The sequence below is a fragment of the Zootoca vivipara genome, chromosome 15 (genome assembly GCF_963506605.1).
Source record: "Zootoca vivipara chromosome 15, rZooViv1.1, whole genome shotgun sequence".
NCBI lineage: Eukaryota > Metazoa > Chordata > Lepidosauria > Squamata > Lacertidae > Zootoca > Zootoca vivipara.
In genome coordinates, this window is record NC_083290.1 from 1,371,795 (window position 1) to 1,397,321 (window position 25,527).

The window sequence follows — 25,527 nt, forward strand, 5'->3', positions numbered from 1 at the left end:
GGAATATTAGGGGTGGGCGGACAGGGGAAGGACTAGACCACGTGAAAAATGAACATAGTATTTTAGCTGCAGTTCATTCATTTTCAGCTTTGTAGTCTTGTTATAAAAAGTGCTCCTAGACATTCCTGCGCCCATAGGTTTAAGGTGCCATTTAGCTCCTAGCTTTCGTATCTCTGTTTCAATCCCCGACAGCTCTCCAGGTAGTGCTGGTGAAAGTTCCCGTGCTTGAAACCCTGGAGAGATGCTCCCAGACTGAAGACAATTCTGAGCTAGATGGGCCATGGGTCTGATTCAGCGTAAGGCAGCTTCCTAGGTTCCCAACACCAAATGAGACAGACAACTCACCTAACACAATATGGGGTGCCCTGCACAGAAGCAGCTCTTTGGGGGCTTCCACGCTGAGATCTTTGTCAGCTGAGATCCTTTAACTGCGGGTATAGGGAGCTCAGCCTATTACCGGTAGCAATATTGGAGAACCTGTGGCTCTTCCAGGGGCTACTAGCCTCCATCTCCCCGTAGCCAGCACGGCCAATGGCCAGGAATGATTGTGGAGTTGTAGTCCAGTAACATGTGCAGGGAGGGGCCCACACACCCTCCACCTCTGCTCAATAGGCAGATCATGTGCTTTACCGCTGGACGCCAGCCGCGCCTCAGAGACTGTTCCCTGACATGTGCCTGTACATGCTTTGGACTAATTTTGGGGGGAGCTTGTGAGGAAAAGGGGGCTCTTGAGAGCTGCAAGAGGACGTCCAACAAAGCACCAGGCACGGTGGACTCCTCTGCCCCCGCCCCCCAAAGAAGGCGGCCGAGGGCAAAGAAAACCCGGTTCAAGTTACAATGAGCCTGGATTCTTAATTGCAACCACTCGCTTCCAGAGGCCCAAGATGCAATGCCGGCGCCAACAGACCGACCTGGTTGCTTATCCAATTGCCCAGCCTCAGACAGGGCCCTTTTGTGCTAAGTTCCGCTTCTATACAAGGCTTCTGAAGTTACACGTTTTGCTTTTAGCTGCAGCTAAATGATGCAGCTCTCAGTCTGTTTGATTCCTTTCCCCCACAGCCCATAAACAAGGGTCAAAACTCACCCTTACTTATTCTTTTTTAAACCAGAGTTTATGACTTCTGGAAGCTCCAGAATTCTTGGTCTTTCACCTGCCTTGGACTGATTTAATCAGTTAGACCTCCAAGGACTTCAAGTATGATAGGATCCACTCCAACTATGGGAACAGAACCCACAAAATGAAGTAAACAAAGGCAGTTTTCAAACATGGCTCTTCTCCTTTCCCACAGCAAACTTCAGAGAAGGGAGCTTGCTTCTGTAACATTCACGTAGAATAACTTCGCTCAGTTTGCCCACGAAAGCACTTCACTTTTGCACACACTGTCTGCAATCAATAAATGGCCCACACATCTCTTGATCAATGACCAGCTGAATATGTCAACTTGCTTCACTGAAAACCATCACGGGAAGGAGAAACGGAAGGCGTCACTCAATAGTCATGGCGATGACCATCACCAGCCGAGTCTGTTCATGGCCAAGTAAATTTCCAGGCTTCATTACTGTAGCACACTCTTTACCTGGGCTGCCCTTGAAGAGTCTGCAAACATTCAGCTGGTGCAAAATGCAGGCACCAGATACTGGCTGCGATTGGATGTTCAGGAGCACATGACTCTAGAAATGATGTGAGCTGCACTGGTTGTTGCTTTGTTACCAGACTCAATTCCAAGTGCTGCTCCTTGCTTATAAAGACCTAAACGGCTTGGGGCCTAGCTGCTGGGAAAAACACTCTGCCCTGCAACACAGTCCTGACATTTAACAAAGAGGGGCTGCTCTAGGTGCCCTCGTCTGCTGATTTCTGGCATGAATTTACCAGGAGCAGGGTCTTTTCAGAGGTGACACTAGCTCTGTGGAATGCCCCCCCCAAAGGGAGACTTGCCTAGCTCCAATACTATATTGCCTTCAGGTGTGAATCCTGGCATTTTCCAATACGTTTTGAAATTGGCAAAGCTTGAGATTGTTATTACAGTAATTTCTTTCTGTGTTGCCCGTACTGCTTCTTCTTTTCTGATTATCTATTTTGTTTTATATTGCTTCTGGCTGTGTTGTTAATTGATGTGCAGAGCTCATTTATGAAGAAAGGGTGGAGTATTCTTTTTATAACTTACATTGATGATATAACAGAGTATGTGAAAGGGAAAAAGCTGCATTTGAAAAAGATACTTGATGAAACTCTCTCTAAGGTGATATAACAGCAGACGTTACTGTGAACCCAGAAGGTTATCCTTGTTCAAAACTGTTCCCTTTAATGCTGTGTGTGTACAGTATAACTAATAGCTGGCTCTTTGCAGTAATGATTCTGAATGAAGGCTTGATCACCGTAGGAGAAAATGCAACATCACTGATAGGAATGATATAGAGACTGTGAAACCAGAGACTTGGTTCATTACATGAAATCAATGTGCATTTCCTGCCACCCATAACTCCTATGCACAACGTCTCCTTTCCAAAGGCTCCCCTATTACCATCACCAGAAGCCAATCACAGAAGCCTTCCCAGATCTTTCTACTTCCTTCAGCCTCCCCTCTGCCCCCTTTGTTTCTCTATGGGCCCTCCAGCCAGGCTTGCCCTTTTCCTGGGATTCTAACAGCTCACTCACTCAGCGCCTGCCAAGGAATCTGACTGGCTTGGCCAGGGACCCTCCTGCCTGCCACAACAAGCTGTGACATTAGGCAGCCCAGCCAACCGCTTCCAGCTTCAAAGACACAACCCCCCCCCTCCCAGTGCACTTGCCATATATATTACTGGTGTTAACAAAGAGGGAAATTGAAGATGCAAAGCTTCTACCTACCACAGGTCCATTCAGTCCAGAACTGTCTATTCTGACGGGCTCCTGCTCTCCAGGGTCTCTGGCAGAGAACCTTCCCAACACCTGCTGTCACAATCCAGGAGCCGAATATTTGCTCCACAACCAAGTATACAGCCCCTCCTAGCAAGCTGAAAACCATAAGGAGCCATTAGCTGACAGCCGCTGATTTTAAAGGAATCTGCACGCTGAAGAGCCTCAAGCAGGCACCAGAAAACCATTTGGGAAATGCTTTTCCCTATACACACCTGGAGCAATGCCCTGTGTGTCACACTACACATTTGAAACACTGAGAGGAGAAGGAGGAGGAGGAGGAGGAGGGTGGCAATAATATTCAGGCAAGTCCGCTGGATCAGGCCAATGCATCCTATGCTCACAAACAGTTGCCAGCCAGATGCCCCAATGGGAAGCCCACAAGCACAACTGGAGCACAACAACACTCGCCTCTCCTGCTGTTTCCAGCAACTGGTATTCAGAACCATTGCTGCCTCCAACCAAGGCGGCAGAGCAGAGCCATCGTGCCTGTTAGCCATCCTAGCCCTCTCCTCCATGCATTTCTCTAATCTTCTTTGGTATTAGGTAGGGCTGGGAAATCAGAAGACAGGCACTGCCGGTCAGTGCACACTAGGGGTGGGAAACCTTTCTGGCCTGATAGGCCAGATCCTTATCTTCCCCTGCAGGGCAACCCACCTATCAATCACCTGACATCGAAATGGCATCAGGTGACTGACACTTGTCAAAGTCCCCTGGGCAGCACTTCCCAGATGCCTGATAACCAGACGATATGATGTCAGGTGTAGGGCAAGCAACTGTGGCTTGCTTGAAATGGCTTGATGGGCCAAGTGCAGAGGCCTGGCGAGCAGGATTAGGCCTGTGGGATGGAGGCTCCCCGCCCCTGGTGTAGACAATGATGAGCTAGATAGATGGACCAATGGCTCAGCATAAGGCAGCTTTCTATGTTCCTAGGGCCAAATGACAGGTTAAAAAACAAAAACAAATCAGAATCATAAAGTATTAATAAACCTGTCAAGACTGCTTCTATGTGACGACAGGAGGAAGCGAATTCCTTCTTCCATGTTTCTATAAAGAATGGAATGGAGACAGGCAGAGTGAACAGTAAAGAGAGAGGCAATGAACTCACGTGAAGGCAATGAACACCCAAAGGCTACCCTAGGAAGGCAAGGAGAATGCCCAGTCCGTGTGAGGCAAGGAAATAAATTAGGCTATTTCAAACCACTGCAGATGGCACAAAAATGAATAAATAAGAGCAGGCTGGACTCTGCAGTTGCTTTGCCAGGTCTTCATTTTCAGAGAAGCTCACTCTAGCTCTTTAAAAACGACAGCCCTATATTGAGGCGCTGAGTCAAAAAACCAGGCTGAGGAGGCTGATCCAGTGCCCTCAAAGCAGTAACCTGAGAAGATAGCAAGCAGTCCCCAGAAAAGAGACAGAATCACAGAAATAATCTGGAATGGAGACACATTTAAGTTGGTGGGGGAGGAACCTGGGCACGACCATTTAAATTATCTTACACGATATTCACTTTCACCATACGCCTTGCATTGCTATAGCGATCCTTACTTGAGAGCCAAACAGGAAGCTATAAATGGGATTTGACCCAGATGGATAGCATGGCTCACTAAGTTCGGAGGAGGCTTTTACATCCTGGAGAAAAGCCAGTTCACCTGCCCCGCATTCTGCAACTGCCACTGATTTATTTGTTTGCTAGTTACCTGTTTTACACAGAAAACCACCTTCACTTCACCGACATTCTTGTAATTCCTCAGCGAAATCACAGTCGGTGGTCATGAGGGGGAGGTGGCCTTTGGTGAGCTGAGCTCCACCGCAAGATTAGAAATTCACTTGGGAGCACAGGGAGGGAAAGGAGGTGTGTGTGTGTGTGTGTGTGTGTGAGAGAGAGAGAGAGAGAGAGAGAGAGAGAGAGAGATGATTTAAGTGGGAAAAAGGAGACTAGATGTGTATAAGCAAAGGTTTGAGTGGGGGGAACAAAATAAAGTTCCAGATAAACAGCTCCTACTAGGTATTTTTTATATATGCTACCGTACTTGTACCTCCAGATGCAGTTCACCTGAGAAGGCCACAAAAGCATGCATGTACTGCACCGTTTACTAGGCCCCACTAGCTACGTATTTGCAAGCAGGCTGGCCCAGGCATGCACAAAAAGCTTAAGATTAAACAGCAGCAGCAGCAGCAGCATGCTCTCAATATATAAGAGAGTATTTTAACCTGCTTGAGCTAAGAGTAGAGTGAATGCAAAGCAGATGGGATGGAGATGTGGGAAAGTCTTTGGTTCAGATTTCCAAGAACCACAAAACAAACTGGGTTCCCTCTCTTTTTCATCCTGGTCTACCTCACAGGGTTATTGTGAAGATAAAAAAGGCAAAACATTCAGTGCACTAAGCAGCTCCCTGCAGTCTCCTGACATTTTTGCATAGAAAGTTTTGAGTACCTAACACAAGCAGAACAGTCTGAGCCGAAGGGAAAACTATCAGCGTCAGAGCTCATTCCCAACTGTAACCCTTCTGGTACAAATTACACCACAGAGGACAAGCCAGACCCCACAGCCCATCTGAGTGAAATCACAATGGGAGAGCAGCTCAACTCCAGCTGGAAAGAGCAAAGAATGACAGGCAGCCCCCATCTCTCTCCCACGGGCACTCCTAATGCTTAGAGCTGCCTTTGACAACCTGGTGCCCTCCAGATGTTTTGGACTACAGCTCCCATCAGCCACAGTCATCCTGGCCATGCCAGAAGGCACCAGCTTGGCAAAGGTTGTGTTCAAATGCCATATATTTTGCGTAAGGGGCAAGACAGACTCTGAGACAAAACAAAACACTTATGCCCTCATTTTCCAGATGGTACGGCTGTCCCCTCCCTTCCACCAAGAGTCCACAAGTTTGCTCATCCTGGTCTCTTTCTTCTTTTTCTGGAAATCAGCCACAGACTTCCTCCTGAGCTCAAAGCCCCTCCCAGTCTCACCATGATGTCTACTTCCCCCTTAAAATTATTTATTTTTGAAGGAGTGGGTGAGGGTAGAATTAAAATGACCTCAAATTTTGGCTAGTTAGAGAGAACATACTTTCCCCAAACCCATTACTGCACTTCTCTCTCTCTCCTGCCCCTTCCAAATTTGGGTAAGGTTCTGAAGTCCAGCTGCCCACTGCTCTTTGCTACAAGAGGATACCCAAAATGAACTGTGAGATTCAATGGCAATGGCTCAGTTATTTCCAGTGCTTTAAATGCACAAATGTTTGCTTGAACTTGAAAGCCAGGAAATGCAACAAATCCATTTGCATCTGAGCACGGAGGGAAACAGGCTCAATACCCATGAATGCAGGGAGTTTAACGCCACAGAAAGGAGTATCAAAGTAAAACATATACCAGACAAACTGCATAAAATCCAGCGCATATGGAAGTGTATAAAATCGGGGGGGGGGGGAGGGGAATAAACAAAAGCAAATGATAAAGATGGCCGTACCCACCCCCAATTCAGTGTAAGAGCCACACACTTTCAGCAGGGGAAGCTCACAGCAGTCTTTAACCATCCCTAGTGAAGTGACCATGATGGAGACAGACATAGATGCAAAGCCTCAAGCATCTTGCTTGCCAGGAGGCAAAATGGCTGATGCACACGCAAAAGCACAGGGCAAACCAGTCTCAGTTCACCAACAGGAAGGCCGCCTCTGCTCTGTTGACGGGGTGTGTGTGTGTGTGTGAGAGAGAGAGAGAGAGAGAGAGAGAGAATATTCCAATGAAGAACCACATCGCTGCTATTACCGTAATTGTAGAACTGTCTTCCTCAATCAAAGTAGCCTATCAGCAGAATAAACAGGAGAATTTGTCCCAAGATGCCTTTCTCCCTTCCCTCCCAGTTGAAGGGTGGGGATACCAGGGCAACAAACTCAGACGCTCCCCCAGAAACCTCCAGTCTGGATAAGGGCATGGCTTCCCCCTATTTTAGGAGCTCAGTAACTTTTGCCACATTCGCTTATGAACCTCACAGCTTTCTCCCCCTCCTTGATCACCAAGTCAAGATTGTGTATATAGACAGGAGCCCCCCACAATACAGAACCAGGCAACTAATTCAGTTCTAGCAACGAACCATTAAAACAAACGAAAAAAGCAAAACGCAGCAAGAGTTAAGGATTCCCCTTTGCCAGCCTCTGTGTTTCCCCAAGCGCCTTCAAGGTTTTGCCAACAACTGAGATCCTGAAGCACGCAGAAGAGTGTGGCCAATAAGACCAGCTTCCTTTTATGGACACCCACTTCCCTTTCCTTATACAAGAGGGGGAGAGAGAATAAAAATAAAGGAGAGCTTGTCTGTGGCAAGCTCCTCAGGGCCTGAACATGCTAGCCCAGAAGTTAACAGCTAACCAATCAGACCACAAACACACCGTATTTCCCTGGGCCTGAATTACCAAGGGCTCAGGCCTAGTTGCGACTGAGAACACGGAGAGGCTCCCCAGGGCTGGAACAATGGGCTCCGGAAACCTGCAAACGAGCTCTCTCCACAAGCATCCCAACAATTTGGCAAATCAACAAAAGATGCGGAGGGAGGGAGGAGCCCGACCCTGAGTGCCCCCCGTGCCAGTTTCCTCGGGAGGAAGCTTGCACGGACCTGCAGCAGGCCCGGAGCCCTGCCCTCTCCAGGGTGGCCTTGGTAGCCTGCCCCCCCTCCTCTCTCTGCTGCAAGGCAGCGATCGCCCAAAAGGCCGGGTTGGAGCCAGGCGGAGGGAGCGAGCGAGCGATCGGCCGGGGGAAGGCCGGGAAAAGGGGGCTCGAGCACCGATCGCGGCATGCAAAGGGGGCGGGGCGGGGGAGGGACGGCGGCGGCACCAGAGGAGACCAGATGGGCAAAATGGCGCTGGGAATAAAATGCAACAATTTCAGGCAGGTCGCCATGTTGTCAGGAGCAAAGCGGGGCCCGGCTGGGAGAAAAAAAGAAAGCCGCCAGCGAGCGAGTCAGCGAGGGCGGAGCGCCGGAGCGCGTCGCCTGTGGCCGGCGGGGAGGGAAAAAAACACTACCACCCAGCAACAACAACAGTAGCCGGTCGGGCCCGACGAGTTTCCGCCCGCGCAAAAACACAGAGAGAAACAGCCAGCAGCAGCGCCGCACGAGAGATTATAACGGGACCTTTCCGCGGGGGCGGGGAGAAAGCGGAGCGCGGAGGACGCGGCAAGCCGGAGCGACCCCGAATTGGCGCAGAGGAGGAGAAAAGGAGGAGACTCCGAAATCGGCAAGAAACAGCAGGGCATGGATACTACGGGAGGTGGAGGGAAGGGAGATTTGGAATGACTCCGGATCGGCAAAAAAAGGAAAGAAAAGTAAGCGGGGTTTGCAGGGAAGATCGCATGCAAATGGCTGGCAGGAAGGGCAAGGGATGCGAAGGCGGGGATGGGTGGAAGGAGGACCCGGAGTGACTCCAATTCGGAGGCGCGCGTTTTTCTCCCCTCCTCTCTGTCTCTCACCAGCATTGGAGGTGAAAGGCGGCCGGGCAGTGGTCGCAGCAGAGCAGGTCGCCGCCTTCCTTGCAGCTGTCGCAGCTGTCGTGGTTGGTGGCGCGGCCGCTCCGGCGCTGTTGCTGGCCCGAGTGGTGGTGCTGGTGCGCCGGGTGGTGCTGCTGCTGCTGCCGGTCTCCGCCGTGCGAGGGGTGGTGGTGGTGCTGCTGGTGGTGCGCCGGGTGGTGGTGGCGGTGCGGCGACGCGTGGTGCTGCTGGTGGTGATGGTGCTGCGGGTGGTGGTGGTGCTGGTGGTGGTCCCCGCTGCGGTCCGGCCGGCGGCTCCGCTTCTCGCTGCCTCCCGCGCCGGCGCCGTCGTCGCTCCGGGGAGGCGCCAGTAGCGCCTGGATTTGCTGCCATGTCAAGGAAAGAGGAAGAAAGGGGTGAGCGGGATGGAGACCGGAGGAGGGGGAGCAAGAGGGGGCCGAGGAGGAGGAGGAGGGGGCCCTCCCGCCGCCGCCGCCGCCCGCGCGCCCTCCCCCTCCGCTCACCTCCATCAGCCCCCCGGACGTGTCCAGGTCGTAGACCACCGTCTTGGCCTCCATCCTCTCCCACATCCAACAGCGGCGCCGCGCAGGGCCGGCGGCGGCCCCGGCGGAGGGCGGGCGGGAACCGGGGCGGGGGAAGGGAGCGCCGCCGCCGCCCCTGGCGCTGCTCCTCCGGCGCCTCCCGGTCGCTGACAGGCCGCCCTTCGTCCCCTCCGTTGCTGCCGCCTCCTGCTCCTGGCGCCGGGTCTCCGGTATCGCTGCTGCCCTGCTGGGCCTCGTCCCGCGGCCTCCTACCCGACGGGCCTGGCCGCCGCCGCCGCTGCCTCCGCCGCCAGCGCTGCTGCTGCCCGGAGCGGCCCCGGGAAGGCTGAGGGGACGGCTGCCATGACAGGGGGCGGGGCCCGCGCTGCTCCCGCCGCCGCCGTTGCCTTCTCGGGCTCCTCCTCTTGCTCCTCGCCGCCGGCTCCTGAGGGAAAAGGCGAGCGGGATCTGACGGGCGCCGCCGCCGCCTCCTCACTCGCAGGGCCCCGCCGCCGTAGTCGCCGCTGCCGCCGTAGCCACAGCGCTCGTCGCGCAGGCGCACAGCGCCCTCCCCGACGCCCCAGGAGCATGCGCGCGGAGGAGGGTGCTATCTGCGCAGACGCAGGGAATGGTGGTTGGGGGGGTGAACGACACTTTGGATGCCCTTATTTATTTATTTATCTCCCCCTCTTTTCAGGCGTTCGACAGCCCGTCCTTTGCGCACGCGCAGTTTCCCCCTTCTTTTCCTGCACATGCGTAGTTCTCGCTCCCCCTTTTTTTTTACCGATAGGCAATCGGTTCTCCATTTCTAAACACGCACTGTCCCCGCTCCCTTTCGTACGCATGCGTAGTCCTCGCTCCATATCCCTCCGGTTTTTTTCTGCGCGTGTGCAACCTTGCTCCGTGTTTCCTTTTTGTACGCATGCCTAGTGCTAAATACGTTTCCTTTCAACGCATGCGCAATCTAGCTCTTGTTTTACCCTTTCTACGCATGCGTACTCAGTCCTGGGTGGTTTTTTTTGCACTCTGCTTTCTGCGCACGCTCAATAACCGCTTTCTTCCCTCTGTTTACAGTGTTGAACTTCACGAAATCAAATGAAGCAACCTTTTTCTAACAATTATGAAACAGATCGTACGCAGCGGTTTCTAGAAAAGGAATACAGTACACTAGTTGCTCTTTCAACGCAGCCGCAGTTCCGCCTCTTCCCCCCCCCCTTGTTTCGACGCAGCGGCGGTCAAGCTCAGACGACCGCTCTCGCGCATGCGCACAACATGGACTACCTGACGGGCGCGATCGCCGCCACTTCTAACGCGTGCGCACAAAGGGCCGAAAGCGGCGGGCTGAGATTGCGCGTGCGCGTTGGAAGGAGCGCTCTGCAAGTGGGCGGGGTCCTGCCTCCTTTGCCGAGAGGTGGGTACAGCGAGGCTCAGTTCTTTTGTCCGCAGCCCGGATTTCGCGGTTCTTTTTGAAGCTTTGTTTTTAAGTCCTCTCGCGGGAGTTGCAAAAGATCCTCATTAAGAGATAATAGAAAGTTATGGCTTGATTGACCCGGGAATCCTAGTATATCTGGTAGGCATGTAGGAGGCCGTCCCAGGTGGCGTGCACGTGGTTCTCTACCTCTCCTCATTTAATCCCCACAACAACCCTGCGAGGTAGTTTCGCCTAAGAGGCTCAAGGTCACTCAGTGCGTTTCATGGCCGAGTAGGGATTTGAACCCAGGCCCTAGTCCTCCGGCACGCGAATTCCCCCAACCCCTGCTCCCCTGCCCCTCTCTCGCCTGGCCACCTGCCAAGCACCCAAGGGCGAACGGACAGGAACATGGGAATCTGCCTTATGCTGCCCCTTATGAGGACCTTTCCTACACCTGGAGATGCCCCTGGGGATTGAACTTGAGACCTGCCTGCAAAGGAGATGCTCTTCCCCTGCCCTGAGCTACGGCCCTTCCTCTAAAAATAAAGTTAAGATTCTAGTCCTCATGTTTTTGAATCGAGGGCCAGTCACTGCCCCAGTTTAACCCACCTCACAGAGTTGTTGTGGGGGCTGATTGGAGAGGGAGAGAACTATGTACGCCAGCTTGAGCTCCTCGGAGAAGAAAAGGGGGATATAAATGCCATAGATAAATATCTTACACCACAGTGTTCAGAACTGCAAAGGGTCGCTTCCAGATAGTTACATACACGTTCTCTCACAAACACACCCCTTTCCATGAGTATGCAACCTTCCTAGATTATAGATTATCTCATAGTTGTACAATGTTCTCATAATTATACAATGTGGTTGTTCAGTCATTTAGTCTTGTCCGACTCTTCGTGACCCCATGGACCAGAGCAATGCAGCCCTAAGTATTACAATTACCGTATACAATAGTAATAGTAATAATTAGGGCTGCATTGCACCAATCAGTGCAGATCTGATCTTTATCTTGACAGTTGAATAGATTCGAGGCAATCAATTGTGATTATTGTTTTATTCCTTAATTTGTTCGCATAAGCAAAATGGCTTTTATACAAGCCTTTTTTACACCAGGGTAAGTAAACACGCTGTGGGCAATGGTGCTTATTGTAATGAGGCTGTTTGAAAGATGATGGATTGTTCTCGTTTTGATTTTTATGATGTATTTAGTGTTTTTATATTGTGATTTTATGCTGCAAACAGCCGGGAGACCTGTGGGTATAGGGCAGTATACAAATTGAATAAATAATAATAATAATAATAATAATCTGTTGTGTTGCCTTTCAGCTAGATCTGTCATTCTCTGTGCACCTCAGTTGGTTTCCTTGAAGTTCCAGTTCTCTTGAAACCAAAGCACCTTGTGTTTTCCGTGTTCCTAAATGCTTAGGTTTGGTGCATGTGAGAGCCCGCGTGGGGTAGTGGCTTGGGTGTCAGACCAGGGCCTGGGGAAAAGGCCAGGGTTCAAATCATCTGGGAGCACTCAGGGCTGATTTCCTTCAGAATGGATAGGTTTGATCTTCTGGCAGTCCATGGGACTCTCAAGAGTCTCCTCCAGCACCATAATTCAAAAGCATCCATTCTTCGGCGATCAGCCTTCTTTATGGTCCAGCTCTCACTTCCATACATCACTACTGGGAAAACCATAGCTTTAACTATGATCTTGTACCATTTATCTATTTTAGCATTTCGAAACTGAAAACTACTTTGGGTGCCTTGGCAGAAAGGCTGTGTCCAGGCACGCTGAAGCGAGGAGGATGAATAGCAGGACATGGGCTTCCTCCTGGGGCAGGGGCTTCTGCAGGGGTCCATTCTCCAGATTGCTCCTGCCAGTCAGTGTAGGTCTCCTTACAGCTCTCAGCACTCTGAACAGACTACAGCTCCCAGAATTCATTGGGGGAAGTGCTATCATAGTGCTTTAATTGTATTGGGTAGACATGGCTATAGATTCCATGGGGAAGGATCCCGTAGAAAAGCTTTGTTTTTATGGGAAGTACACTGCCTTGGCTCATATGCACCCACTTGGCTGCTTCGATCTGTGGAAACCGTTCCTCATTTTGTACAAGCTCAATTTTGTGAGTGGAACTTTGGAACTCCCTGCCTATTGACACCGAGCAGGTTCCTTCCTTGCACTCTCTTCAGCTCCTGCTAAAAACATTTTTCCTTAGGCAGGCCTACCCAGAGGTTTGGAAAGCGGATGGTTTTTTTTAGTCTTTTCAAAAGTCTCAAATTATTGCGTTTAATATTTCTTACCCCTTCATGGATCAATGTCTTGTCGTGGCGAAGGGGCTTGAATAACTCAGAGAAGCTATGAGCTATCAACAACCTCAGATATGCAGATGACACAACCTTGATGGCAGAAAGCGAGGAGGAATTAAAGAGGAGAGCGCAAAATATGGCCTGAAGCTCAACATCAAAAAAACCCAGATCATGGCCACTGGTCCCATCACCTCCTGGCAAATAGAAGGGGAAGAAATGGAGGCAGTGGGAGATTTTACTTTCTTGGGCTCCTTGATCACTGCAGATGATGACAGCAGTCATGAAATTAAAAGACGCCTGCTTCTTGGGAGAAAAGCAACGACAAACCTAGACAGCATCTTAAAAAGCAGAGACATCACCTTGCCTACAAAGGTCCGTATAGTTAAAGCTATGGTTTTCCCAGTAGTGATGTATGGAAGTGAGAGCTGGACCATAAAGAAGGCTGATTGCCGAAGAATTGATGCTTTTGAATTATGGTGCTGGAGGAGACTCTTGAGAGTCCCATGGACTGCAAGAAGATCAAACCTCTCCATTCTGAAGGATATCAACCCTGAGTGCTCCCTGGAAGGACAGATCCTGAAGCTGAGGCTCCAATACTTTGGCCACCTCATGAGAAGAGAAGAATCTTTGGAAAAGACCTTGATGTTGGGAAAGATGGAGGGCACAAGGAGAAGGGGACGTCAGAGGACGAGATGGTTGGACAGTGTTCTCGAAGCTACGAACATGAGTCTGACCAAACTGCGGGAGGCAGTGCAAGACAGGAGTGCCTGGCGTGCTCTAGTCCATGGGTCACGAAGAGTCGGACACGACTAAACGACTAAACAGCAACAACAATATTTCTTAGTGATAGTTTTGTTTTCTGTAAACCGATTTTGTTTTGTTTTTTGCAATTCAGCGGTGTATAGATTTTATGAAATAAAAAGTAAACCAACTGGGAATTAGAAGATGAAGGTATTTTATCTGGAACCCTCTGCTTAATATGGAACTAGCACTGACACCCCTCACCCCCAAGAAAGGCTCTTCCAAGAACACCAGGGCTGCCCACCCTCAACAACTGCAGATAGCACAACTATTTTTTCAGCTGCCATGGGTGGGGTACGTTTTAGCAGGGGTGTGTGTGTGTGTGTGAACAGCAACACCTCTGTCCTCTCGTAATCTTCATTTACCCCAACTGCAACGCTAGAGATGGCCGGCTGCTGGCGCCAGGCCTGTAGGACGCAATTCAATCACAGCACATCGGATTCTTCCAAAACACCAGTTTTATTCATTAAACAATCCAAAAGGTCGGTTCTTTCCCCTCAACCCCCCCACCCCTGTTTCCCCTCCCCACCCCCAAAAACAGGCTGAACAACTGAGAATTTTACTCTATTTTACACTCTACAGGTAAAAATCTTCCCGCATGGCTAGGGCGAGGGGAGCGAGACAAGACCCCTCCTCCCCAAACAGATACCTAGTCCACCCTCTCGCCCCCAAGAGCCCACCTGGAGAGGCCGCTTCTCATAGAGAAGGGGTCCAGACCTACCTGGTTGGCTAAGCAGACGAGGGAAGGCGAGGAGGGGCTCTGGGAGGGGGCCTTCCCCCCCAAACCCACCGCCTAGGCTCGCCTTGGAGGGTAGTCGCTACAGACAGAAGCCAAGGGGCTGCCCCATATCCCAGAGTACTAATGCTGGCCCAGAACCCAAGGTTGACATAATGTCCCCCCCTCCCCACCAGTTTCCAGAAGAATTGAGCCAGCTTGGCAGAAAATGCATCAGGGATGTGGGGTGGAGACTGGCAACTCCCTGCTATTACTCCCCCCCCCCCGCTCCGCGCAAGTAAGAGGGTAGGAAGGGAAGGGTGAGCTGGCTGTGCAAACGGAAGGTGCGTTAGCCACATTCAAAACGCTTGTGCCCAGGTCGTTTTCCTTTCCTCATCCTTCCCCGTCCCTCTTTCCTTTTATGCTGCATCTCTATATATGTTGCACGTAGACTCATAGAGTTGGGGGGGGGGTCCCAAGGATCATCTAGTTCAACCCCCTGCAATGTAGGTATCACGGCTATAATAAATTAAAATAAATTAAATTCTAATTAAATACATAAAAGCGCCATGCCAGCAGCAGAACTCGACGAGGACTGGTGCCTTGTGCTGTGAAATAAGTGTGCGTGGGCGTGTGCATTATCCAGGTTTCCCATGCAGAAGGGGGAAATAATTGGACTCTGGGCTTATGCGATGCTGTGTTTGGTGGGGAAACGGAATGAGCACAAACACTCCTGCAGGAAGGAATACCGTGGCAGCCGAGGGATACTTTGTGCTGACCTGCTGGACTTGGCAAGGGGCTAGTAGCCTTCAATAGCCCTCTCCTCCTCCATGAATTTGTCCAATCCTCTCTGAAAGCCATCCAGGTTGGTGGCCATCACTACTTCCAGTGGGAGGGAGTTCCACAGTTTAACCTTGTCCTGAATGTTCCAGCGTATATAATGTGTAATGAAGCTGCGTGTGTGAGCTGCGTGTGGTGGTTCGCTCTGGATGCTTGATAACCCTCCCAGTTTGGCAAGTCTGCAAAAACAAGCCCCCCCACCCCCCCTTCTCTTCCGTTTGTTGTGATCACATGTGATGCAGGTGTAAGGAAGAGTAGGAGTCGGGGCCTGCGAGACCCTGGGAGCGCTGTAATAGGGGCTTTTGATAGGTGGGTGGGGCAAACCACCTGTCAATCACCTGCACCATAGGACTGACAGGTGGGCTCCTTGCCTGTCAATATTCACCCATTGGGACAGGTAAGGATCTTCCCCCTTGGGCCAAAAAAAGAGAGGGTATCTTCCTTCCGGATTTATACAACACAGGAGGAGAATCGTTTCCCAGCCAGAGGGCAACCCTCCTTTTAAAACATCTGCACTGGTTGGCAGTTCATTTCTGAGCCCAATTCACGGTTCTCACGTTGGTCTTTAAAGCCCTAAATGACTCCTGCCCCCTAGTCGCTGAAAGTCTGCCTCCTTAGCCCACAGACCCCCTTGGGTGCTGAGATCTGGGTGGCTCCTTCACCCTCAGAGGCTTGTGGGTGGCGGTGGTGGCTCGGGGGCAAGAGGGCCTTCTCTGCGGCGGCCCCTCAGCTGTGCAAGGAACTCCCTCCCCGCAGAAGTGTACCTGGCATCTTCCTTAGGCAGCTGTCGGCGACTGCTAAAGACGCACCCCTTTACCCTGGCTTTTGACACATGGACGCCTACGGTATGTCTTTAGGACTCCACATTTCCACGGCAGCTTGTGGATTCCTCCCCCCCCCCTTTTAAAGTCCTCGTGAAAATTCATCAGCGTTTCAGCACAGCAGCCTCCGGTAGCCGCATTTGGATATGCCATTTTGCCTCCCGCAAATAGCTCAACAAAGCACCCCTCCCTCAACTCCATACAATGCCCATTTGCACGTTATCTTTCCTCCTATATATGCCCTGGCAGCTAGCATGTGGACTATGCCCATGTGTGTATATCTATATTTCTTGCACCCATTACTCATCTGGCGGAACCGCCTTGCAAAATTCCGAGACGCTTGAATTTTCGAAGGGCTGCTGTTGTGTTTTCGGTTCAAAACGCGTGAGTTGTGTAGGGGCACCCAGAGTCCAATTTCACCTCCATCTGGAATAAACTGACTTTCTCCTTGTGCAGCCCCAGACCCCTTTGCCACCTACCTAGGCTCTGTTCCAGCCTTCTAGGGCAGGCGCCTCCTGGGCCACAATTGGCCCACCCTCCTCCCCAGTGACCCATAACCAGGCTTCTGGGAAACCTTTGCTTCTCCTCCCCAAAGCGCTGCCAAACTATAACTCCCACCTGCAAGCATGGCTAATGGCCAGGGATTAAGGGAATTGTAGTTCAGCAACATATGGGAAGCAAAGCTCCCCACACTTCCTGTAGGGCCTCCTTAGAGGGCAACGTGGGAGGCAGAGTCTATGCCAGGCATCCCCAGACTTTGGCCCTCCAGATGTTTTGGACTACAGTTCCCATCTTCCCCGACCACTGGCCCTGTTAGCTAGGGATCATGGGAGCTGTAGGCCAAAACATCTGGAGGGCCGCAGTTTGGGTGTGCCTGGTCTATGCCCCACTTGCTCAAACTCCCCGTCTGCCCCCCAAAAGGGAAGACTCACAAGAAGGGGTTGGTGGGTGTTAAACATCTCCCTCCCTTATTCATGTTACCTTCTCAATTTTTTATTTTTTTAAAAAAAGTCCTTGTAAAATTCCTGTGTGATGTTTTGAACCTTGAGTTGCTGGTCCTACTGTTTGGGGGCTTTTCGTTTTTTCACTTCTGGTAATCTCAGGGCCTGGGGCCAAAAGGGTGGGCTAGGACCAGAGGCAAGAGGGTGGCTCCGCAGTTCCTGCAAGAAAGGGGCAGGAAAAAGCCCGCTCAGTTGTGCAAACACCAGTCTGTGGAGGTGGAAGTGAAGAGGAGGCGAGAGACGCACCTGAAGCCCAGGCTTGGAATTTTCGGCATCCGAACGAAGTGAGGGCTTCAATGGCCATGGCGCCACCTCCAGTAAACCAAGGATGTGATAGCATCTCCAGTAAACCATGGCTGTGGAGCCGCCTCCAGTAGATTATGGTAGTGGAGCCACCTCCAGTAAACTATGGTAGTGGAGTCACTGCCAGTAAACCGTGGCTGTGGAGCCGCCTCCAGTAAACCAAGGATGTGATAGCATCTCCAGTAAACCATGGCTTTTTGGAACCCCCTCCAGTAAACCATGGCTGCGGAGCCGCCTCCAGTAGATTATGGTAGTGAAGCCACCTCCAGTAAACTATGGTAGTGGAGTCACTGCCAGTAAACCGTGGCTGTGGAGCCGCCTCCAGTAAACCAAGGATGTGATAGCATCTCCAGTAAACCATGGCTTTTTGGAACCCCCTCCAGTAAACCATGGCTGTGGAGCCGCCTCCAGTAGATTATGGTAGTGGAGCCACCTCCAGTAAACTATGGTAGTGGAGTCACTGCCAGTAAACCGTGGCTGTGGAGCCGCCTCCAGTAAACCATGGTTGTAGCTAAGAATGAGGCAGGGAGGTTCGAGAAAGTGGTGTTGAGGAGGGGGTGGCATCCAATGCAGGCTAGTTGGTGGCAGGATGTTTGGGGGTGCAGCACTCTGCAGGGAACATAGATTTTGCCCCTCTTCCAGCGCTAGGCTCTGAGGGTAGAGAAGCCTTGGAATCGGGGAAGGGGGAAGGATACAGAGAGAAAGTACGCCATCTGCCAGCTCACACAGGACCCTGATGTTCCTCTCTCTCTCTCTGGAGGTCTGTCTGGAGGGCAGGGCAGGAGGTATTTACAAGTCCTTCTGGGTGTGGGTCAGCCAGCCACGGAGTCGGTCAGTCGTCGAAGGGAGCGCAGCAGATCATCGTAGGGCGGCCACGGTGGTGGTTCCGGGAGCAGGGCCTGCCCCTCCAGCTCCCCCCTCGAGAGTGGCGCCTGCCCTAGATGGAGACTTCATACTCCCGGACCTCCTGGAGAGAAAAAAGCCTGCAAAGGGTTGGGCACTTGGATTGATGGCACCAAGGCAGGCCACCCACCCACCCTGCCCCACACCGTCCCCCTCGGCTGAAGCTTAAGGAAGTGGGACCCCTGGTCTGTGGGGAAGGGCTGTGGGGGGCAGAAAATCACAAAAGAGTCCTGCAGGATCAGGCCAACACACTGTTCTCATAGCGGCCACCCAGGTGCCCCAATGGGAAGGCCAGCACAGGATTTGAGCCCCAGAGCCCTTTCTATATCTCCCCTTGCGGCTTGTAGCCCTCCCCTCCTCCTCCATCAATTTGCCCGACCCTCTTCCGGAGCCACCCAAGTTGGTGGCCACCCCTGCCTCCTGTGGGAGGGAGTTCCGCAGGTTAACCCTGCCCCGCGTGAACGAGGGATTCCGCATTTCTCTGCGCTCATAAAAGGGAGGGAGTTGGCACTTACTCCGGTCTCGTAGGTGGGGTTGTCGAAGGCCGAGTCCACTGTGATGTGATCGTAGGGGTGGGAGCCCGAGAGGGGCAGCTGCAGCGACGGCTTCCCTTGGTGTCTGGGGAGGCAGGGAAAGAGAGGCGTTCAGAACCAGGAAGGCGGGTGTCCCATCCCCCCACCCCGGTGACACAGTGTGTCCACACAGCCACGAGAGCTCACCTGGAGATGTACAGGTAGACCGCGCCGAGGAGGAGTCCCACGGCGGCCACCGGCAGGAAGATGGCAAAAGCCACGTTGCTGCCCTGCAGGGGGTCTCCAGCGGGGGCCACTTTGGCCACGGCTGGGGAGGGAAAGAGAGGCAGGCGGTCAGCGGGAGGGAATGGGGGCCAGCCGAGACTCTGTTCCCAGAGGGGGAAAGGAGCGTTGGTAGGTAGGGCCCTGTTGGGACAGGTAAGGCAGAGAGCCCAGGGGTAGGCGGAGCCAGAGCCCGTGATGGGTGGAGCTAGTTTTATCCCCACCCTCCTCCTGTTCCTTGCTTAGTTCCACAAGAGGCAACACTGAGACCTGCAGAGGAGGAGGACCAGGAAGCTGTCAGCCCCAGAGACCGGCAGGCAGCAAGAAGCCAGTTAGGTGGGAGCTGCCTAGGGGTGGATATCGGATTGATTAATTCATTCATTTCTTCCTTTGCATTTGCATTGATTAATTCATTCATTTCTTCCTTTGCAAAGGAGCTGCGTAGGACCTGGGTGTAGGGAAGGGGCGCAGGGGGTCAGCAAAGAGGCCTGTGGGTCGCTAAGAATATTGCCCTCGCTCTGGGGTGCAATGGTCTCCCTCCTTTCCCTCTGCCAAAAGAAGGCGACTCACCATCCAAGTTGCGATTGGTATAAAACTCATCGTAGGAGGCTGCAGAAGGAAGGCGGAGAGAGGGAGAGGATGAAGGGCAGAATTAGGGTGCCATGTGCCACCCCCTTTTCAACATCCATGACTGATCGCTAGACTACTGCAGGGAAGGGCGGCCCCAGCGACCCCTCCCCAGCTCAGCTGCGCCACCCAGATGGACTCACCCGCTTTGCAGAGTGGGGGAGAGCTGCTCCATTGGGAAGGGTGGCCGGGCACGCAGCGGAGGCTGGCGTCGCCCAGGAGCACGTAACCCTTGGCACAGGAGAAGCGCAGGCTCGCCCCGGCCTGGTAGAGCCTTTTCTCGGGGTTCTGTGCCCCGTGGTCGGGGCTGCCTGGGTTGTGGCAAGGCTCGTAGACCTCCGCTGAAAAGTGCAAAACTCCCGTTTATTGCTTACAATTTATATCTCACCTCCTGTCAGAAGAGCTCAAGCATCTCTTCCCCTCATCCTCCCATCCCCCCGGCCTTCCTGATTTTATCTTCCCAACAACCCTGCAAGGTAGGCCAGGCTGAGAGACTGCGATTGGCCCAAAGCCCACCCAGTGAGCTTTTGTGTGGCTGAGCAGGGATTCGAAGCCTGGTCTCCCAGGTCCTACTGTGACACTGAAACTATTACACCACATAATTGTAGTGTTGGAAGGGAGCCAAAGGGTCATCTAGTCCAACCCCCTACAATGCAGGAATTGCAGCTGAAGAACTGAAACGCCACTGGCTTTCGGTGTGGGGACTTAGGACTTTGTACTGGGCTCCCGATTTTTGAATTAAAACAAAACAAAAACACGAAACTCCAAAACTGGTTACAAGGCACCTATCCCCCTAGAAGTCAGATTAAAATGACAGAAATTTGCCTATTATTATTTGCATAAATCAGCACGCCCGGTCTATTCTCTTCCTTCCTTTCATTACGCAGGAGAGAAAGAGAAAAGGAAAGCGGAAATGGCACAGTGGAGGGAGATAACACATGCCACAGGTGCAGCGCCAATGCAAAATTATTCACAAAATGATATCCGGCACTAGATACTCGAGGCTGCATTGTGGGTGAGCCTGTTTTCGCAACCAGATTAAAATGCACCCAGGGATATCTTCTGCGCAGCAGCAGAAAGTTCCGTTAACAACAGCTGGTCCCAAATCTTAACAAGCCCCTGGGCCACATCCTCACCATGTCTTTAGAGCAGGCATCCCCAAACTTCGGCCCTCCAGATGTTTTGGACTACAATTCCCATCTTCCCTGACCACTGGTCCTGTTAGCTAGGGATCATGGGAGTTGTAGGCCAAAACATCTGGAGGGCCGCAGTTTGGGGATGCCTGCTTTAGAGCACTGTGATGCCTCTTTAAACAACCATGGCTCCCCCCAAAGCATCCTGGGAATGGTAGTTTCTTCAGGGTGCTGAGAGTTGCTAGGAGACCCCTATTCCTCTCGCAGAATTACGGTTCCCGGAGTTCCCTGTGAACAGGGATTGGTTGTTTAGCCACTCTGGGAGCTGGAGCTCGGGGAGGAGAATAGGGGTCTCTTAAGAACTCTCAGCACCTTTTGTTGCCAGGATTCCCATAACTCATTTTGCCTAAACCATTGAAATTAATGGAGATGGTATGCTACTAGCCCAGAGGTGGGAGGAAGAAGCAAAGCAGAGAAGAACAGCAAACCAAGTTGATGGACTGCGCCGAAAGGGCAAAATTAACTGGGAATTAACTCAGAAATCAAGAGGACAACAAGGACTTTAAAAAAGAATGGGGGAAAGTTTATGATCCCTTTACGAGAACCTTGTAAGTAGCTTAGAACATGAGCAGGGTTTGAACCACGCTTGTAAACTAACGGAAAGTACAGTATGGACAATTTGGAAGTATAAAACTTGGACAGTATTGATATGCAGGTGTAAAGGTGACCATTAGGACCCACAGAAGGGATGGGGGGAAGTCGGAAGATTCAGAGTAATCTTGATATTTGGATTTTGTATTTGTTATTGTTGTAGGTTTACATTTTTTTTAAATCGAATAAAAATTTATATAGAGAGAGAGAAATTAATGGAGATGGCTGTTGCCAGCTGTCTTTTCCAAGAGACAATTGAGTGTACCTCCAGGGTCTTTTAAGAGCCTATGAACATCAGAAGATCCTATTGGATCAGGCAAAAGAGGATCCATTTAGTCCAGCATCCTGTTCTCAAAGGGGCCAACCAGATGATGCATTTTCTGGTAAACCCGCAAGCAGGATCCGAGCGCAAGAGCCCTTTCCCCTCCTGCCGTTTCCAGCAACTGGGATTCAGAATTCACTGCTTCCCCCAACCATGGAGGCAGAGCAGAGATATCCTGACCATTAGCCATCAATAGCCCTCTCCCCCTCCACGAATTTGTCCAGTCCTCACTTAAAGTCATCTCATTGGTGGCTACTGCTGCCTCCTGTGGCAGGGAGTTCCACAGTTTGCACTGCATGAAGGACTTAGAATCATAGAATTGTAGAGTTGGAAGAGGCTGTGAGGGTCCTCTAATGTAGTCCAACCTCCTGCAGGGCAGGAATCTCTCCCCGCCCCCCCCCCCCCGTGGTGAAATTAATGGACCTTAAGTGAGTGATGTCTGCGAATTTCAGTGGCTCTAATATTTTGCGGGGAGGGGAACCATGCTGGGCTTACGAATGCACTTGGGGAGACGGTCGCTCCACTTCGGACCTCCGGCCTGCCGGTCGTGGCAGGTGATCTCGCCGCTGCCCGCCAGGGCGTATCCCTTGTCACAGATGAACTGGACGGTGGAGCCCACGGGGAACTTGTTCTCAGAAACCATGCGCCGGCTGTGGTCCACATCTCCCGGGTCCCGGCAGGTGGTCACTGGAGAGGGAGAGAATGGGGCACCGTGGTGGGTGGCAATGGGGCAGGGTAGCTCAGTGGAGAGCTGCTGCTGGTCAGTGTCAGCAATGCTGAGCTCGAAGGACCCTTCTGATATAAGAGAATTCCCAGTGCTTCTGTTTAAATCAGCCTTTGAACCACGAGGACTGGAATCTTGGCAGCATTTTGGGAGGGAGGACCGTAGTTCAGGGCCAGAAGTTCCCAGGTTCGATCTCCAACAGCAGCATCTCAAGGTAGGGCTTGGGGAAAGGGGCTCCTGGCCCGAAACCCTCTTGGAGAGCTGTTGCTGCCAGTCAGTGCAGACAGTACTGGGCTTCATGGAGCCACAATCTGACTCTGTATGAGACAGCTTCCTATGTCAAACATAAGTCAAAGCAAACTGAACCGAAACTATTTTGTTGCAAGGAGTCTTGTCAGCGTCAAGAAATGTCACTGGAAATTCACAAAATTCAGCACCCCTGAAATTCTCTTGCACTTGGAAAGAGTTCCCAGGAGGGAAAGAAGGAATGGGATCTGCCAGGAAGCAGCAGCATCATAAACGCCAGCAGGGGGAGCTCTTGCCTCAGCCAATTGCAAATTCCAATTTGGACACTTAAGAAGTCTTGTGTGCTTGTCCCGAGAATAATTATGAAGAGCTACTTGAGAAATTAAAGCCGTCATGTTGGACACTAGGTGGGAAGGGGCATTCCTTCCAAGGAGAGTGGAAGGATGTAACTGGGATGCTCAGGTAAAGCTACAACTGACCTGATCTTGCATATTACGTCTTTCCACTCCCTGACAGACGAGGCCAATAGGGATACATATTTTCATTTGATTTCATTTCATCTATACCCCACTTGATTGCAGAAAAAAACCCCAAACCTCAAAGTGCTTTACAAAACAATAAAACTACCAGTAAGAAAAATTACCAACAGCAATTGTAGTGTTTCAAAAAGTTAGAATATCAATAAAAACATGTTAAAACTTGCACCCGTTTTCTTCACATCTGAAAACAAGAATGTTTTTTATCAGTTGCCGAAAAGAGGACAGCGAAGGTGCTTGCCTGATATCGAAAGGCAGGAAGTTCCAAAGTTGTAGGTGTCGCCACACTAAAACATTGAGTTCTTGCAAATTTGGAACGGCGGTTATGTGGCACCTGGAACAGAGCCAGTTCCACCGATTGAGGCATGTCGAGTGAGGAAGACTGGTCCCAAGTTATTACAGGGTTTATATCCTCATAGCAAGACCTTGAACCTGGCAAATCGGCAGATAGTGTAGATCTCTGAGCAGAGTTGTGGTGTGCTGGCAAGGCCTTCCTCCTGTCAGCAATCATGCTGCAGCATCCTGCACCAACTGCAGCTTCCGCATCAAGCGGAGGGGAAGCCCCACATTGAGCGCATTGCGGTAATCCAGTCTGGAAGGTAATCCAGCCTTCCAGGAGCGGCTCCCTCTCCCCCTCACAACATCCCTGCGAGGTAGGGTTAGGCTGAGAGAGACAGCGCCTGGGCCGACGCCACCCAGCAGTGAGAATGTTCAGGGTGGCAGGAGAGGATATGTTGTTTATTAATACCCTTCCTAACTTGCGCTAGCAAGTTCCTTTACTTAGCAGAGTTTGCATTCCCCTTTACACACCACAGCAGATAGCTGGTTACAGGCTCGTGCGAGCTTCTCACTATTATACAATTCAGCCTGTCTCAGTCTGTTCCTGGTAAGTTCCCCTGAATCCATCTTAAAAAGAATAAAGATGCCACAATCTTATTTAAAGTCAATAAAAAGATTACTCACATCAGTCCACAGTTGGATCCCTGAAGGCAGACTTAGTTACAAATATGTACATGTGGATCTACCCTAAAGGTAAAGGGACCCCTGACCATTAGGTCCAGTCGTGACCGACTCTGGGGTTGCAGCGCTCATCTCGCATTATTGGCCGAGGGAGCCGGCGTGTAGCTTCCAGGTCATGTGGCCAGCATGACAAAGCCGCTTCTGGCGAACCAGAGCAGCACACGGAAACGCCGTTTACCTTCCCGCCAGAGCGGTACCTATTTATCTACTTGCACTTTAACATGCTTTCGAACTGCTAGGTTGGCAGGAGCTGGGACTGAGCAATGGGAGCTCACCCTGTTGCAGGGATTCGAACCGCCGACCTTCTGATCGGCAAGCCCTAGGCTCTGTGGTTTAACCCACAGCGCCACCTGCATCCCTAGGCACCCCCAAACTCAGCCCTCCAGATGATTTGGGACTACAATTCCCATCATCCCTGACCACTAGCTAGGGATGGTGGGAGTTGTAGTGCCCAAAACATCTGGAGGGCCGAGTTTGGGGATGCCTGATCTAGCCCATATGGGGGAATAATCCCAGCGCCTCCGCTAGCAGAAAGATGCTCCGCTAACAGAGCATTTCTAGCTAAAAAGCTGGTCCAACGAAGAAGGACGTGAAAAAAGAGAGAGAAAGTGTTGCGTGACTTGTCCTTTTGTTTTGCATGCAAAAGGAAGGATGTTCCAGCTGGGAGGACTAGGAAGTTTTGACTGGCTGGACCAAACATTCCCTTGCATGTCTTCTCTAGGAAAACGAGGAATGTTGTACTTGACTGCTCTCATGCATCACTTTCCCACACCAGCAAGCTTTGTGGCTGAGCAGGGATCTGAACCCTGGCGTCGGGAGTCTCAGGCCAGCCCTCTAAATCTTGCGGGCGCAGGATCTGGCCGCCCGCCTCCTCTGCATCTCACCTTGCTGGCAGGAAGGCAGGTCCCCGCTCCACATCAGGTCCCAGTGGCACATCAGGAGCTCGGTGCCCACCAGCTCGTAGCCGGGGTAGCAGTGGTAAGTGACCACGGTGCCGTGGACCAGCTCCGGGTGGGACATGGTCTTCCAGCCGTTGGGGATCTCGGGGAGCTCAGGGCAGGTGTCGTTCCGGGGAACCTCTGCGGGGGAAAGAGGCCGGGAGCAGTGGTCAGGGGAGGGAAGACCCCGGAGAGGTGGGCACTCTCCAGCCCTCTCAGACCAGCGACAAGTGCAATGGCATCTTCAGAGGGAGATGCAGGTATACATTTGCAGCCATTGTTTGTGTCCCTGTTGACCATAAAACATTTCCTTAACAAAAATGGAAATTTAGGTAGGCTACTTACAGATTTTAATTCTTTTTTTATTTAGTTTTTGATCTGAGGTGCGTAATTTTGGTTTTGAGATTATTGAAGAAAAAACACCTGCCATTTATTTCTAGATACTTCCTGCACCAGCTAATTTAATTGCATTTGATACTCTTTTAGCCAGAGATGTCTTAGTTACAGAAGATTGTATGCTATACTCTCTGACATTTAGAAGACATCTGAAGGC

At 51.6% G+C, this 25,527-nt stretch overlaps 3 protein-coding genes across 7 annotated transcripts in view; 1 reads left to right on the forward strand and 2 right to left on the reverse strand.

Moving 5' to 3' along the window:
* PHF12 (PHD finger protein 12) overlaps positions 1-9,014 on the reverse strand; it is a 31,152-nt gene extending 22,138 nt beyond the window's left edge. For 3 of the 4 annotated variants that reach the window (XM_060268447.1, XM_060268449.1, XM_060268446.1), the window contains exons 1-2: positions 8,873-9,014; positions 8,352-8,734 (exon numbers count right to left, since the gene is read on the reverse strand). In XM_060268447.1, coding sequence (XP_060124430.1) covers positions 8,352-8,734; positions 8,873-8,938 — 449 coding nt within the window. In that variant the 5' untranslated portion in view covers positions 8,939-9,014. Of the gene's footprint in view, positions 1-6,364; positions 7,640-8,351; positions 8,735-8,872 lie in introns of those variants that run through there. The other variant, XM_035139186.2, reaches the window with a different exon arrangement.
* LOC132591198 (uncharacterized) lies at positions 7,657-18,469 on the forward strand. Of its 2 annotated transcripts, none has more exons than XM_060268450.1 (2): positions 7,657-8,207; positions 17,841-18,469. In XM_060268450.1, the coding sequence occupies exons 1-2, from the start codon at positions 7,758-7,760 to the stop codon at positions 18,150-18,152; spliced, it is 762 nt and encodes a 253-aa protein (XP_060124433.1). In that variant the 5' UTR covers positions 7,657-7,757; the 3' UTR covers positions 18,153-18,469. The 2 variants fall into 2 exon arrangements, 1 of the variants encoding a protein (XP_060124433.1); XR_009556817.1 differs by lacking the exon at positions 17,841-18,469 and adding an exon at positions 9,965-14,418 and having other exon boundaries at positions 7,663-8,207.
* Positions 18,349-25,527, reverse strand: part of SEZ6 (seizure related 6 homolog) — a 28,829-nt gene continuing 21,650 nt past the window's right edge. Inside the window, exons 10-15 of the mRNA XM_060268451.1 lie at positions 24,921-25,115; positions 22,006-22,197; positions 19,548-19,745; positions 19,348-19,386; positions 18,703-18,823; positions 18,349-18,601 (exon numbers count right to left, since the gene is read on the reverse strand). Of these exons, the coding sequence (XP_060124434.1) occupies positions 18,349-18,601; positions 18,703-18,823; positions 19,348-19,386; positions 19,548-19,745; positions 22,006-22,197; positions 24,921-25,115 (998 nt within the window). The remainder of the gene's footprint in view (positions 18,602-18,702; positions 18,824-19,347; positions 19,387-19,547; positions 19,746-22,005; positions 22,198-24,920; positions 25,116-25,527) is intronic.

What these genes read in the sequence shown, in the direction of transcription:
- LOC132591198 (XM_060268450.1), top strand. Translation starts at nt 7,758, where the DNA reads ATGCAACAATTTCAGGCAGGTCGCCATGTTGTCAGGAGCAAAGCGGGG. An exon ending in GGCAAAAAAAGGAAAGAAAA is followed by an intron (nt 8,208 to 17,840) that starts GTAAGCGGGGTT and finishes CTCTCTCTGGAG; the next exon opens with GTCTGTCTGGAGGGCAGGGC.